We start from the raw sequence: 15927 nt of genomic DNA, 5'->3' as shown, positions 1-15927 counted from the left end.
ACGTACTGGACCCCACACCTGTTGCTAACTGCACAGTCAGACCCAAAATATTGACGGTGAGACTGCAGAGAAGCTCTTATACTTAAGATAATGAGAATAATGAGACTGCTTTGCTATTTGGATTGTTTCTTTGTCTCCAATCAGGCAATAGAAGGAGACTGTGATGTGGTGCTGAAGAAGGTTGGCGGAGCTTTCACTGTCACAGCATTCAAGTGTAAAACCGAGGGTAAAACTTCAAATCTTAAGCTATATGATCACAGACAGTGTGTCGCCCTACACACTAAAACCTGCATGTGTCTTTTTTTAATAATATATAGAATCGAGAGAGGATCTGTGCCTGGGTTGTCCCACCCTCCTTCCACTAAATGACACCACAGCACTGGACTTTGTCCATGCCTCTCTGGCAACCTTTAACAACATGACTGTGAACATAACCTACACTCTTGTGGAGGTTGGAAGGATGTCATCACAGGTGGGCCCAAGCATACTCTGTTCAGTTTAATCTTACAAGATTTAATGCGCCAGCACATTTTAATTCACTACACTAATACTTCTCATTACTTTGTTTCAGATTGTGTCTGGTGGGCCAGTCTATATAGCAGAATATGTTGTAGTTGAGGCTAATTGCACTGATGATGTCTGCGTGCCATTGGCTGACGTCATGGCTGTAAGTACACAAAGCACCAGTCTGGATTTTCACAATAAAAAGACTTGAAAATGGAAAATGGAAGAAATTATTATTGTAATCATTTATTATATACACCTTTTCAACCCCACTTGTAAGCTCATTTCTTTCTTTTCTCTATCAGGTACGTGGTATTTGTTCTGCCAAAGGTTTGAATACTGCTCACTCAGTGGACTGCAAGATGTTTGTCACTCTGGTAAAATGCTATATTTACTTGTCCAAACAATTTATGGTGCCCATAAATAGGTCACAAAATTTACTATGCTACATTTATATATATGCTTTTTTCCTAAGCCTTTGTTGGTGTGTAAATTTTTTTCAGGTGCCTATTGTAGATGACAACAGCACTGCACCTGTAGCTCCTGTCTTGCCACCAGTGGTCCATGTACATACAAGCGACTTGTCGCCCAAGCATGGTCTGAAACACCACAAACTGACTACTCTCCATGACCCTCATCTGAGTGGCCTTGTGTCTGCAGAATCAGCAGAGTCAGCTGAAGTTGTACCTGTAGCCCCTGCAGTGGTTGTTGATGCTCCTTTAGTTTCTGTTGATCCAGCTGTACCTGTTGCTGATCTAGCTGTAGATCCTTCTCCAGCTGCTGCTGACCCTGCTCCAACTGCTGCTGACCCTGCTCCAGCTGTTGCTGATCCTGTTCCAGCTGCTGACAGTGTATCGACCTCAGATGCCTCACAAAGTGCAGAGGTCCCTGTTGTTTTGATGAAGAGAGATGTATCCGATGTACCCGCCCCAATAGTGGTTGACACCCCTACAGCTCAAATAGACCCAATTTCTTTAGTGCCAGTGTGCCCAGGAAGGATCAGATTCTTCTAAGTGTTCAGATCCCACAGACTCTCCATACTTGGCTTTCTTCAACTACACTGGTGTGAGAGTGATTTGTGACTTTAATTGATAAATGAACATGTTCTGTGATAGGTAGATGTAACACCAAAATACTATATGCAAACAAAGAATAATCCATTATTTGAAATTGTAGAATCACAAGAGCCATAAGCATTACAACTATAAAATGTAAAATTGATGACAAGACTTGCATGTGACGCTGAATAAATCTCTCAACTCAAATCTTTGTGTTGTAACTTTTTGGTTATTATACATTTTTTAATGTATTGAAACAATTTATTCAAAGACTTCTAGTTTAGAATGTTTATTGGCAGCAGTCAATGAAGGGGAGAGTTACCAAGGCCTTTCACAGGTTTTACGAGGACACGTTGATATGCAGAGCTTTGAATAAACACAGGTACCAAAATGCATTCAATCACCCATGCCACATCTTTAATGATTGCAAAACAAAATGATGTTTGCCAATTGTGTTTACTCATGCCAATGGCATTCTTGTGAACTCACTGACATTTCCAAAGACCAAAAAAAAAAAAAAAAAAAAAAAAAAAAAAAAAAAAAAAAAAGTTACTCACAATTTTGTCCTGTACAACTCCATGCTCAAGACAAATATTTTAAAAATGACTTTACTTACATCTAGACTGAGAGTCCCTTTAATAAAAGGTCAGGCTAATCACAGGCCAATATGTATACAATACAGAATGCAAGTTAAAGATGTGATAAAATGTTTAAAAGTGGAATTTAGGTGTATACCTAGATTTATAAGTTCAAACAAGCACAACAGATTTGAGTTGAGTACTCGAGTCCACTGTTAGAATGGGCAAATTCTAGTAAATGTATTTATGTGAAAGGCTCAATGTTCAGGAAGTATCAGGTCATGGTAAGGCAAAATAAGCAAGATAAAAAGTTCAACAAGGGCAATGCACCTTTTGATTCTCAGCAGCAGATATAATGCCAACAAGTACCAAGTAAACTGTTAACTTTGGAACCAAGAAGGGGGGGGTTGTCCTTGACCAAACATGCCATGAGATAAGGACTTCTATAACATCCTGCTCTTATGTCCACTTTACAAATTTGTTTCCTCATCCCCTCTTTAAATTGCAACCCTAAACAAAAAAAAAAATGGAGGGGGGGGAGACAGATCAGATAGTTCAATAGTTTATTTGACATTGAAGGCAACTCATTCCTGCTTTCCACCTGGTCTCTGAATGGGTTGGTTCAATCCTGCAAAAGATAAACATATTAGTCCAAAATATTTGGTTAAGTAGTACTTGGAAGTTTATTTAAAAAAAAAAAAAAGAATCATACCATTTGTTTGGTGGCGAGATGCAGACCTCCATGGCTGAAATTCCTTCCCAGGAACATGTAGTTGCCTTGCCATGTAGTTCACATTACCAGGTAAGGCACTGGACATTCCTTTTTGCAGCCAATTGGGGGGTTGTGTTTTTTCCTGTGGGGGGCTTAGATTCTGGGGATGTCCGGGTTTACTTCCGTGATGCCTTGCAGCATTTTGTGCTAGGAAGTTCGCATCATAAACCATGTCTCTGAAAGACAGTGGAGACTCGATAAATCTGTTGGGCTCCCTACCTGGCGGGCCATGCTGTAGCAGCACATAACTTTGTTCATGTCTTTCAGATTTATTTGAGCCACTCACAAATGGCTGTAGTTGTGAGGAATTGTTAGGGACTGCTGACTTGGAAGCAGGCGCTTGAGCATCTTGAAGCATGTAGTAAGGGACCAGATCATGATCATATTTACTTTGGACTATAGGTTGTGATGGCCCTTCAGACTCACTGGGTTTTTGGTTATTTATGTCCCCCACTGTTAGTGGACTTAATGGTTCATTACTTGAAGCCTGCAGTTTAGAGAGCATGCTGTAGTAAGCTGGTGATTGTCTGTGTAGTAAATTTAGCTGATTTTGTGGTAGATGTTGCCAATTAGGATAAAGTGAATTGGGTACAAAATAGGGGTTAACTGGTTTAGAATTCATTAACTTGCTAGGATTACTTGTGGGTAGTGTAGAAGGGTTGCCATCTAGTGGCTGGAGATATGACTGCTTTATTTGATCTCCAAATTGAAGGGACTGAGTTGAAACTGGTGCAGATGTGGAAGTTGTGGTAGCTTGAGTTGTTGCTTCAGTTGGCTTTTGAGGAAGGGGAGCAGAACCAAAGCTATTGCCAAACCCAGAATATGCTGAAGGGAGGAATGGCAGTCCTGGATAGAGTGAAGGTGCACCTTTACTGCCAGGCTCAGCAGGAACAATATGATGGAGATGTTGATGAAAAGCAATTTGTGGACAGCAATGGGAAAATCCAAATTTGCAGAATTCAGGGCAGTACACAGGATTTTGAGTGGTGACTTGTTGTGGTTGCTGCATATAGATAGCAGGGGGCAATGTTAAAGGCTGAGGGCTAGGTTTGACAGCTGGTGGCTGTTCAATTTGGACTGGCTTTTTATTGGGAGTGTTATCACCAGCACCTGGTATTGTGAATGGTTGAGGGTAAGAAGGTCCATGAACTTGTCCCATAGTCGTTTCCATTGCTGGTAGCTTTGGAACAGCAGTTGGCTTTTCAGGCACTGGCAGAGGATAGAAAGGGTTATAGTAGAAAGGGTTGGGATAGATAGGTTGGTATACTTGACTCTGAGGGGCTTCTGGCTTTGGAGCAATGGTGGGCTTTATAGCTGGTGGTTTTTCAGGCTCTGGCTGAGGGTAGAAAGGGTTCGGATAGAGGGGTTGGTGTACTTGACCCTGAGGGGCTTCCGGCTGTGGTGGCTTTGGAGCAATTGTGGGCTTTATAGCTGATGGGTTTTCAGGCTTTAACTGTGGGTAGAAGGGGTTCGGATAGAGGGGTTGGTATACTTGACCCTGAGGGGCTTCCGGATGGGGTGGCTTTGGAGAAGCTGTGGGCTTTATAGCTGGTGGATTTTCAGGCTCTGGCAGGGGGTAGAAGGGCTTATAGAAAGGGTTCGGATAGAGGGGTTGGTATTCTTGTCCCTGAGGGGCTTCCGGCTGTGGTGGCTTTGGAGCAATTGTGGGCTTTATAGCTGGTGGATTTTCAGGCTTTGACTGAGGGTAGAAGGGGTTCGGATAGAGGGGTTGGTATACTTGACCCTGAGGGGCTTCCGGCTGTGGTGGTTTTGGAGCAATTGTGGGCTTTTTAGCTGGTTGAATTTCAGGCTCTGGCAGGGGGTAGAAGGGCTTATAGAAAGGGTTCGGATAGAGCGGTTGGTATTCTTGTCCCTGAGGGGCTTCCGGCTGTGGTGGCTTTGGAGCAATTGTGGGCTTTATAGCTGGTGGACTTTCAGGCTTTGACTGAGGGTAGAAGGGGTTTGGATAGAGGGGTTGGCGTACTTGACCCTGAGGGGTTTCTGGCTGTGGAGCAATTGTGGGCTTTGTAGTTGGTGGAAGGTAGAAAGGACCTGGTGTAGGGATTTGGAGCGGAGGTGGCACAGGCATTTGGTAAGGACCTTGGGGCAAAAATGGGTATGGGTATAGTGGCTGGTCTATTTCTACCTTTGGTTCCTCAGAGCCTGGTTGCTTTGTTTGCACAGGGTCTTCAGGTAATTGTTTTTCAGTATTGAAAAAAGGATTTTCAGGCATAGGTGGGTAAGTAAAATAAAATGGATAAGGGTAAAAAGGCTGTTTCTCTTGGCCATTAGGTTGTTGGGTGGTTGGCTGTGGAGTTGTTTCTTTTTCAACAGGCACTTTTTCAGCTTGGGTTGGTGATGGGTAAAATGGCAGAGGACTGAATAGCTGTGGCACCTGTCCCTCAGGGTTCAAGGGCAGCTTTGTAGGAGGGACAGTTTGAATTTGTTGGTACTTTCCATTTTTCTTTGTTACAGAGGGGATTGGCTGTACAGTAGGTGTAGGCTTAATGTCTGGATTTGCAGGGTAAGGGTAAAAGAAATTGGGGTAATAAGGGCTATAAGGTAACTGAGGTGGATATACATCCTTTGGCCCCTGATTTGGCTCATCAGGTACCTCCGGGTTCTGAGGATTTTTTGGAGTAGGTTCAGGCGCATTGGTTGAAAAAGAATGTGATGGTGTGGTGGGATACACCCCTTTGTTTGGGGTTTTAGTTTGTGTTTTTTGACCATTTCCTGGGCTCTTACTGGGTTCAAGCTGAGCTGGTGACAGTGGTGGACAAGAAATTTTAGTTTCTCCATCTCCAGCCAGTTCCAGGCTATACATTTCACCCTGAAACATACAATGTCAATGAGTTTCAGACATTTCCCCCCCACCCCCACCATAATCAGTAAAGAAAATTTTACAATTATAGAAAATGTGTAGGCTACTATACCTTTTTCTCCAGACATGGTGCATAGCGAACAGAGATGACCACACCATCAGGATGTACAACTACACTGAATGCACATCTAGGTGAGACTTTCATCAGTGGCTCCCAGTTATCATTCACTGAGAAAAAAAAAAAAAAAAAAAAAAAAAGTAAAGTCACAAGGTTTTCCATTCTTAAGTATTCCCCTTCCCTCTGAAAATGAAACACCATCAAAACATGAAGCCATTTTAAATATGCATCACAATGTACAACTTTGACTAAATGGCCCAAAAACCAGTGCCCACAAAACTGTAGTTTTGCAGATTGTGCAATGCAACATTTACGCTGCACTGAGAGACCTGCTCTTAAGTGTGAGAAACACTTGTGTAGCAATGCTTAACTGTTTAAGTGAAATCTGTTAAATTTGAATACCTAATGGATACCCCCTTCATCTTCATAACTGCTCTACATATGATTGAAGGCCTGCAAGACCATTTTAATCACTGCACAAATTCTCCTAGTAATCCAAGTAAAATTGAGAAATTGTGGGCAACTCAACTTTTAGATAAAATCGAATTGGAATTAAAATTCCCTTAAATAGAGAAGATGCTTGAGTCAAACAGCTTTGATTTTCCAATTTCTTAAGACAGACAGATTAAATATTATGAAATGCTGAAACTTACAGTTAACTTTTATTCTACTGACAGGTAGAGTCCCTTCAATTTTTATGACCATGCCCTCAGCGTGGCAGGTGACCATTGGTGGGTTAGTTGTAGACTGCCTCATTGAAGGGCAGGACATCCTCATTGGCAACCCCAACCAAAGCAATGGGAGAATATAGCTGCCCTCCTGAAACCAGCAAAAACATTGTTACAAGTATATATTATTCAGGTGTGCAGTGCTTTCACAACAAAGTATCCCACCTCTAGAGCAACAAAGCAACCATCATAAGGTGCAACCAAGACGAATTCTCTCCGTGTTGACTTGATGGTATAACCACAGCTTGGTGGCAACTTTGATAGAGGCAGAGGAGACAGGAGACTTCCTGACCAATAACAGAAAAATAATAAAAATCAAAACATTTATATGAAACTGCTTTGTGCATACTTTAGCTATTGTGTATAAATGCTAAGAGTTATTATTGACTCCACAGCACACTGAAAACTCACCCCTGTCGACAAAGAACAGAGATCCAGGGGTAGAAGCAGCATCTTGGACTTGAAGCTTCATGGAGTCTCCCGTACATTCAACCTTTGGTTCCATTTTAAGGAGGCGTTCCACTGCTGCATTATCTGCTGTTGGGCCATTTTCTTTAGGTTGCTTTGGCTGCCCCCAAGCTTTTAAACATAAGTTTCTTTGTAAATTCAAATAGGTACACCATAATTATTTAACTGTTCAAACAATGGTGCATAGATTAATTTATAAATGAAAAAACAGTAGTTGTAGTTTAATTTGTAAAACAAATGTACATACCCATGTCTGCTTGGTAGTCTGTATCAACATCCAGTAAGTTCTTTGCAGCCTTGGTTCCTTTGAGTTTAGCACCTTGTAGAGAATTGTGCCAAATTAAGAGTTTTCCATGGCGCAGTTCACCTCCTTTCACTTGACTTAATTTATTTAATGCTTTAACTTTTGTTAGGCTGGTGCATTGGCAAAATGAACTGGCAATCAAAAAAAGTCCTAAGCATAATAAAATCCTACTCTCCCCACTCTCTTTGCATGCCATTGGAATAAAGAAAAAGGCAAAAACAGGCAAACTGCCCAACAGTGTGCTGCAAAAAGACTTTCAAGACTGGGAGGTTTGTTCCTAATTAAACTTATAGAAACACCTGACCATAGCAGGTGTTGCCAATCCTTGCCAAAATTAGGGGCATGGCCTTGAACACCCCATACTAAAATGCTGACATGCAGTCTTTGGCACAAATCGTGTTGGAGAAATGTAGCATAAACATCTTATGGGAACATTTTTTTCGTGACACCTTTTTTGTTTGTTTGTCTTGTTTGCGGTTAATTTGTGTTAGCTTTAGTCATATGATTTGAATTTGCTTAATAAGCTTATATCTGTTTAGCCTTCGTTGAGCCTGTAGAAAATAATTTACAATGTAAAGGTGTCTTTTTCAGGCCTAAATGGGTCCTAAATGGACATGTACTCAACATCTTTCCTGTCATATGTGGGTGTAAACAACAACCAGCAACCTACTGTTGGCTGTTGCCATTTGTCACAAACTCATGATGCGCATCCAAACTCTGTTCAAACCTATGTAATAATGGGAATCCCAAGTTTCTTATAATACCAAACATATGCCTTTGAGAAAAATATCCATTATGCAAATTCATGGGTTTAAATGCTGAACTTGGTGAACATTGTGTAGTTTTAAATAGTTGGAACAAGTATATACTGAATATACAGTTAGGTCCAAAAATGTTTGGACAGTGGTAGAATTTTCATAATTTTGGCTCTGCATGCCTCCACAATGGGTTTGAAATTAAATAACCAAGATGCAATTTAAGTACAGAATGTCAGCTTTAATTTAATGGGTTAAACACATTTTTAAACATTTAGGAATTGCAGTCATTTTTATACAGTGTTCTCTTATTTCAGGGGTTCAAAAGTAATTGGACAAATTAATACATATTTATAAATAAAATGTTTATTTTTAATACTATGTTGAGAATCCTTTGTAGACAACAGTTGCTTGAAGTCTAGAATCCATGGACATCACCAAATACTGGGTTTCCTCCTTTGTGTTGCTTTGTCAGGCCTTTATTGCAGCTGTCTTCAGTTGTTGCATTGTTCGTGGATAATTCTACCTTAAGTTTTGTCTTCAGCAATTGAAATGCATGTTGAAATGAAATGCACTCCTTCAAAATGTTTTGAATTATTGTCCGTCTGTAAAATGAAGTACTGTCCAGTCAACTTTGCTGAATTTAGCTGAATCTGAGCAAAAAGTATATCCCTATACACTTGAGAATAAATCCAGCTGCTACTGTCTTCTGTCACATTATAAATAAGTAAGTAAGTGCTATTGCAAACCATGCATGCTCATGCCACACACTGCCTCCACTGTGTTTTACAGTTGATGTGGTATGCTTCAGATCATGAGCTGGTCAAAGCCTTCTCTATACTTTTTTCCTCCAATCATTCTGGTTCAAGGTGATCTTAGTTTAATCTGTCCAAAGAATGCTGTTCCAGAACTGGGCTGGCTTTTTGGTTTTTGACATCTTTAGTCTAAACTGGCCTTTCTATTCTTGAGGGTTATTAATGGTTTGCGCCTTGTGGTGAACCCTCTGCATATGCTCTTGTAAAGTCTTCTCTTTATGGTAGACTTGGAGAATGATATGTCTATCTCCCGGAATGTTTTCTTCCCTTGGCTTGATGTTGTTAAGGGGGTTTTCTTTACCATAGAAATGGTCCTACGATCAGCCACCACCTCTTTTTGTGTTACAGACCTCACAAGTGTGTCCTTTTTTTCTTAGAATTTACCAAACTGTTGATTTGGCCACTCCTAATGTTCCTGCTATCTCTCAAATGGATTTTCTATTTTTTTGTAGCCTAAGGATGGTCTGTTTCATTTGCATTAAGAGCACCTTTGACCACAGCAACAGCTTCTAAATGCGAATGTCACACCTGGAATCAACTCCAGACCTTTTTCCTGCTTAATTGATGAAGAAATAATAAAAGAATAGCTAATACCTGTCCATGAAACAGCTTTTAAGTCAACTGTCCAATTACTTTTGGTCGCTTGAAAAAGAGGGAGCTACATTTTAAAGAGCTGCAATTCCTAAAAACTTTTGTCCAATTTGGATGTGATTACCCCCAAATTTAAGCCAAGAGACTGCACTTTTAGCCCATATTTATTATTTAACTAAAACTTGAATATATTTTGGTAAACAACCAAAATAACAAACATGCCTGTGTCCTTACTGTGTATGATAGTTTCAGATAGAATAATCTAACAAATAATAAAAAAGTTACATAGGAGAAATAAAAGGAAGACATTTGAGGAAACCATATGGGGTTATAGTTTATTTATTTGGTTTCTAGGTTTTGGAATTAGGTAGTAAAAGTTTTGTTTCTTTTCATTAATTCTGAACCCAAGAGTTAAAGTGATTCTCCCCAATTGTGCTTCATAATTTGAAAAAGTGCATATATTGATGACAAATTAATGATTGAATTGTCTCCAACTTAAATTTCTCCAACTCCCGGTCTCCTTCTCCTTTAAAATAATCACTTTCTCATCAGACACACCAGATAATTTCCCTCCAGCTTTCTGGAAATAAACAATGTGGTAGGCTAGTTATTTCTGGGATTGAGTAACAGAACCACAGGGAGAGAAAACTTGACTACGTCCCCTGACACTTCAATTCTCTTATCAGAGAACAGTGGAATCTATTAGTTGTTTTTTTCCACTTTAACAGTACATTACAAGATCCACTGTAACTGCCTTCTAATGTAGCGCATCATAAATACGGTCAGTGTGAACTAAATATGTTAACTAAAACTATCGACCATAGAACTCCTAAATCAGGAAACACTTGTTTTGTTTTCTTCATGAGGCAACAGACAGGACATATTGGCTTTACCACTGGTTGGAATAACTTTTATTTGATCTGTCTGTAAACAAGGTGTCTCATCAATTCATGGCATTTGAAAGAGCAGATTTTGTGGCAGAAGGAATTTCCAACTCAAAAAAAAAAGAAAAAAAGAAAGACAATATTGCAAATGTATTTTTTCTGTCATTTAATTCTGTACATATTCCACAAAGTCTGGAGATTACTGATGCCAAAATATCCCTTAGGAAAGTGCCATTAAAAGTTACGTCTTGCTGGGGCAGCAGTTAAAAATCCAACTCGTAGTAGCAACAGATCAGACCGATTTTATGGCACAGAATACACAGTTATTCTCAGAAAAAAATTCACAAGACAACTTACAAATGTTCTTATTCCAACCAACACCATTTTCAATATGTTTAGTGTACACAGCATAATTTTTTTTCTTTTAAATATACTTCTAAGTACCATACTATGACAATTTGTGAATACACCTTTGATGACTAAAGCACAAGGCAAATTATCCAAGATGTTGGAACCCAACAGCCTGGGTTTACAGTCAAAATGCATTCATACTGTAGTAAAATGACATTGCTGTTTCATTGGTTAATGGATATGAAATTAGCAACAAATCAATTAGTGATGAAAAGATTACGTAGTGTTGAAGTCTAAGGATGCAGTTAAATGTTTTACAGTCATCTGAAGTTGTCTTAATGATTTACAGTCAACAGGTGATGCCAACAATCTTCAATCAGAATAAGCTGAATTAATTCTAATAATCCTCTTATATTGACAAATGGTCCAACCGGGTCAGGGAGAGGAAAAAAATAACTTCACATAACATGTGTGTAGTGATTTACAGAAAGTTTTACAAATAGCAGAAGCTGACTGACAAACGATGGAGCAGTCACAGAGGTGGAATGTTCACTGAAACTCATGGATGTGATGAAGTATCATGACAATATCTTGAGACCTCGGCACTGTTGACCTTACACTACACTCAAAACAACAGCCCAACACCACATCATTAACTTTTAAGACCACATTCAGGTACAACAGCAAAAGCATGTGATGGAGGGGGAAAAGAAGTTGTGCTTGAGGGAGGGCGGCAAATTGATACACACATACAGGACTCTGCCAGAGGCTGTTTCTTTAATGGAGGCTTGAAGACGGGGAGGGGCGGATGAGAAGACGGTTTCGGCTGGAATATTACGCTGGTACAGAGAGAGGGGGGGATAGGGCTGAGATCTGTATGCTAAAGAGGGTATGCATGCATGCAACTTTTAAATGCCCACATGCTAATAAAAAATAAAAACTGGCATCTTTTAATAATGCTCACAAAGCATAACTATGCAAACTATCACCACCATTACATGTGTACTTCTCCTTGGAATATTAGCCAGTAGCTAAGTAAATGTCCCACAAGGTGAATCCAAATTTGTTTTTTGCTCTCTTTTGGTTAATAAACATTTCAATGAACATGCCCTTACTGAAGTGCCAAAAACATGAGAAGTACAAAGTTAAAGTGAGGAAGGTATTAAAAAAAAAAAAAGCAGACAAAAGGCTGTGTATAAAAGTAGACTAGAGAGGAAGTAACATTGTATGCCATCTAATCCTGTAATCCTGGAAGTAGTGTCAACATTGATGGATGAATGGAGAGGTCGCTTAATATCCAGACCTCCTCAGGTATTCAGCCATTGTAAAGGTTTTCTTGTTAAGATTTCCACCATGGATCGCCTCCTTTCCCATGACTAAAACCAATGCTGGAGCACACAGGGGGGAAAAAAAGAGGTAAAGGTGACACAATATCTTACCACTCCTCATTGCTATTAAAAGTCTCCAAGACATTTTGACTGCTTGCAGGAGAAATCTTATCAGCAGTATTTCTTTTCTCTTCTTTTTTGTCCCTCAATTTTATCTAGGTGAGCTTGAAAACATTAAAACCCTGAATCCAACAAGTATTTTGTCAATGTGTAAGCCTTCTTATTCAATGCACCTCCATGGACTCTTTCCAGGCCCATTACAAGAACCAAAACTCAAAGACGAGATAGAAAAACGGACAGTTAAAAAGGCAGTCCAAGTAAAAGTGCTCGTCTAGAGATATTCAACTGTGTGCCATACAGGGCTAACTGTCTGCAGAGTCTCTTTGACACATCCATACATTTACTATCACATCGAATTATTATTATTACTCACTAGTGTTTCTTTAATAGGTAAGTGTCAACAAGTAAGTAATTTGTTTCCCCCCCTCATTCATTCATCATTTTGTCTATATAATGCTAAAAAGAAAAATAGTGAAATACACCCTGCATAATTTACTACAGTCCAGGGTAATGTCTTTAAATGTCATTGTTTGCCTGATTAACAGTCCTTAAAATTAAAAGTTAGTCATGCATGTTAAACACAAGCATCAATAATCGTATTAAGAAACTGGAAGCAGCAGAGATTATCTTATGCTGCATATTTTACAAAACTGGCTCCTGATTTTTAGCCTGCACTTTCATAAGTGACAAAATTTATGTGAGCTAGCTCTCCTGACAGAAAAAAAATGAGAATGTATTAACTAGTCAACAGTTTACCTTTTCCGGCTTTCCCCACAGAGATATTGTATGTAGGTTCTCCTCCTTGGCTCTTTGTCCGGATGTCCATTGTCCAGTCCCCGTCATCGTTGAGGTTGTCTCTGAGGACTGAACACTTCTTTGAACCCAGAGTGAGACCACTGGTGTAAAAGGTCTCCCTGTCCTTACCGATAAGGACATCAATTTCTTGAGACTGAAAGAAAACAAAAAAACAAGAATGTGACAATGTTAGTCAGATGTCAATGCATGATTCCTCCAAGTATAAAAAGGCACAATATTAATACATCAAGTAACGTCTGTCCACAAGAAAGAACATGAATTCTCCAAAGTCACAAAGCACTGCTTTATAAGAGTATTATGAAGTGTTTCCACCTTGGCTTTATAAAAGATCTATTTATGTTGTTAATTTTTCAACATGACCTGAAGAGGTTGGTCCATTAATCAATTCAGTTAGACAGTTCACAATTTAATGAACAACTCCAGCCATTCTTGAAGCGACAGTGCAAGGGCTGCTTCTCTTAGTCATAACAGCAAATGTGTGAAAGACATTATATTCTTTTGTGAAACGCTGTAAAACACACCAGTCACTTCACTCTGTTTAAATCAACACTCTGTGCAATATCCCTGTGTACATGTCACTTTACTCCCGTCAGCATTTTAAATATTGTATCAGATTTATAGCCAAGTACGTTTCCACTTACAAAGAATGTGTCTAGTGCAAAACAAATATAAGGAAGATAAAATCAAGTATATACAAAAAAGTTAAACAGTGACACTTTGATCCTTGTGCATACACATTTTATATTCTAGCAGGTTTTAGATTTGTATTTTGTTGTCACACATTTCATTGTATTGTTGCGCCTGTGTTAACCTGCATATGTCAAACAAACCTGAAACTTGAATATGTTGGGAGCTTTGCACTGTTGCTCAAAGACAAGACATTTAAATACACAACACTGGGCTCTAAAGGAGTCACACTAATAACATTTCGCTTTCTTTTCTAATATTTTTTTTAGAAGAACGAGGGCAGACCCATCACTGCCCGCAGTGAGCGGCGGAAGTAAAGTGACGTATTTGCACCGGACTGGCTCCCGTGTCATCCCTCTCAATGAATAAAAAATAAATAAATAAATAAATAACACATTGTCATTCCCATAAAAAAAATCATGCATGTGCGATTATGCAGCTACATTGCTCGTGTTCATAATAAAGATAGTTTAATAACATACCGCTGTTTAACCACAGGTAGCCCGTGCGGCTAATCAAAGCGGCCGTGCACACAAAGCATGCACGCTTTCTCCAGCCAGACACCGTCTGCTCCCAAATCAGCGTCTTTAAAACGGTGCTCACTCACGGTTAAACAGTTGCTTCGTGTCTTTTTAAACTGTACATGCAAGCCACAAGTCTCCTTCAGCGGGAACAGCTAAGACAGGCCACCGATAAACTGGCTAGCACGCTGAGCTAGCACGGTACCGTTAGCTTGCTAGTCATTCAGACCCTGTGATGTTTTTTATTTTATTTAGCGCCATTCATGTGGTGGGCGTTTGCGTAGGGGGTGATACACAACAACAGAGGCCACGCTTTGGACTCAAATGATCCAGTTTTGACTCCTTACCGTGATATTGTTGAAAGTGCCGCCGGTGTGTGCTGCCCAAACATATTTGGCATCCGTGTACCCAACAATGGCGCTATCCTGACAGCTGCCATCGGCCATCAGGTTATCCAAGTAGCTCTGCCAAGACATGTTCAAGAAATCGATGCTATATATAAAAAAAACAACCAAATCCCTAGAAGTAAGGTTGCCAAATCGGAAGGAAAACCCTGGAGGCGAATTAAGAGTCTCCGTTGTCCGACGTTAACCAACGTCAAGGCTAGGGACGCAAAGAAAGCCGGGGCAGTGAGGCAGCGGCTGGGTGTAGTCCGTATCAGATCACTCCGCACAATGAGCTCCCCGGCGCTTGTGTGGCAGCGGGCGGCGGAATAAAGAGGGACTGATCAGCTCAGCCAAGAGTCAACTGTGTGAGGGAATGCCGGGGTACACATAAAGGCGGACGGAGATTTACTGATTGAAACGTTTAGTCATCCATCCTTTCATTCATTGAATGTGTTTTTTATGTTGTAGGAGTGATGACAAAGCCCAGTGTTGTCTAGCTAAGGATGGCGATTACTGCCAGGGCATGCAGGAAACACATCCTCATCTCAGCATCCTCTCACGGTCAGAGAAATACCACTAAATATGTCGAATCCTTCTTTTAAAATGTTCCCCACTGACTAATAAGACGATTCATTTAATTTATAAGTATTTGAAATACGCTAAATGTGGCTCAGAATCTTCATCTGCAGTAGGCCTAACCCTGGTGTTATGGGCTCAAACAACATACTTGACATTGTATGATACTTATTTTCCTAATTGTATGAGGTCTGCATACAACTAATGTTTTAGAGGTTTGCTGCAGAAAATGATGTGTCACTTCTATTTGAGGTGAAATTGACCCAATGTAATGTGTATGTGAATTCCAAACAATAGCAATTATATTAGTTGTTTCTGCAGATCCATAAAACATCTTCTGTTTGGTGCAAATAAGCTTTATGCTCATTCATCTGCCTCAAATGTTGCAAACCCAGTTTGTGTTAAAGAGTTAACATTCACTATTTTGTAGATCCTGGGTTTTAATAAGGCCAGTCGAAAAGAAGACAATATTTGTAAGAAAATCACTGTTATCATTATTTTTACACACTCAACATTTAGCTGTCTTGGTCCTTAAATCACAAGGAAGTGACGTGAATATCAACAAAATACAAAAAAAAAAAAAAAAGTTTGTCATTTTCCTTGTTACCAATTATCTTGTGCTACATTGGAGTGTTGGAGAAAATTTGTGCCTTGCTCAAGAGCAATCTATAAGCTTCTCTCCTTGTAATAAACAGGAATCGAACCAGTAATTAATGACAGGTCTCTTTTACCTCATCCACATACTT

At 39.7% G+C, this 15927-nt stretch overlaps 3 protein-coding genes across 3 annotated transcripts in view; 1 reads left to right on the top strand and 2 right to left on the bottom strand.

The window, feature by feature from the left end:
• ahsg2 (alpha-2-HS-glycoprotein 2) overlaps positions 1-1769 on the top strand; it is a 2629-nt gene extending 860 nt beyond the window's left edge. Inside the window, exons 2-7 of the mRNA XM_010733757.3 lie at positions 1-56; positions 145-226; positions 318-472; positions 572-667; positions 810-881; positions 1008-1769. The exon at positions 1-56 is cut by the window's left edge and continues 52 nt beyond it. Of these exons, the coding sequence (XP_010732059.2) occupies positions 1-56; positions 145-226; positions 318-472; positions 572-667; positions 810-881; positions 1008-1517 (971 nt within the window). The 3' untranslated portion in view covers positions 1518-1769. The remainder of the gene's footprint in view (positions 57-144; positions 227-317; positions 473-571; positions 668-809; positions 882-1007) is intronic.
• A 917-nt stretch (positions 1770-2686) lies between these two features.
• LOC104921275 (adhesive plaque matrix protein-like) lies at positions 2687-7622 on the bottom strand. The gene is made up of 7 exons (XM_019273324.2): positions 7295-7622; positions 6991-7158; positions 6745-6866; positions 6505-6670; positions 5846-5961; positions 2853-5742; positions 2687-2768 (listed from the first exon to the last, which is right to left on the bottom strand). Exons 1-7 carry the CDS (start codon positions 7545-7547, stop codon positions 2725-2727), a joined length of 3759 nt encoding a protein of 1252 aa, XP_019128869.1. The 5' UTR covers positions 7548-7622; the 3' UTR covers positions 2687-2724.
• A 2786-nt stretch (positions 7623-10408) lies between these two features.
• On the bottom strand, positions 10409-14937 carry LOC104921276 (profilin-2-like). The gene is made up of 3 exons (XM_010733759.3): positions 14567-14937; positions 12952-13144; positions 10409-12135 (listed from the first exon to the last, which is right to left on the bottom strand). Exons 1-3 carry the CDS (start codon positions 14693-14695, stop codon positions 12038-12040), a joined length of 420 nt encoding a protein of 139 aa, XP_010732061.1. The 5' UTR covers positions 14696-14937; the 3' UTR covers positions 10409-12037.
• Positions 14938-15927: the final 990 nt, after the last annotated feature.

The sequence above is a fragment of the Larimichthys crocea genome, chromosome XII, assembly GCF_000972845.2.
Source record: "Larimichthys crocea isolate SSNF chromosome XII, L_crocea_2.0, whole genome shotgun sequence".
Lineage (NCBI taxonomy): Eukaryota > Metazoa > Chordata > Actinopteri > Sciaenidae > Larimichthys > Larimichthys crocea.
This window is presented reverse-complemented; position numbering and strand designations above follow the sequence as displayed.

Coding starts and splice junctions, on each gene's coding strand:
- LOC104921275 (XM_019273324.2), bottom strand. CDS start 7,547: ATGGCATGCAAAGAGAGTGGGGAGAGTAGGATTTTATTATGCTTAGGA. Junction 7,159..7,294: donor AGACTACCAAGCAGACATGG/GTATGTACATTT, acceptor TATGTTTAAAAG/CTTGGGGGCAGCCAAAGCAA. Junction 6,671..6,744: donor GTTGCTTTGTTGCTCTAGAG/GTGGGATACTTT, acceptor TGCTGGTTTCAG/GAGGGCAGCTATATTCTCCC.
- LOC104921276 (XM_010733759.3), bottom strand. CDS start 14,695: ATGTCTTGGCAGAGCTACTTGGATAACCTGATGGCCGATGGCAGCTGT. Junction 13,145..14,566: donor GCACTTTCAACAATATCACG/GTAAGGAGTCAA, acceptor GTTTTCTTTCAG/TCTCAAGAAATTGATGTCCT. Junction 12,136..12,951: donor TGTGGGGAAAGCCGGAAAAG/GTAAACTGTTGA, acceptor TGTGTGCTCCAG/CATTGGTTTTAGTCATGGGA.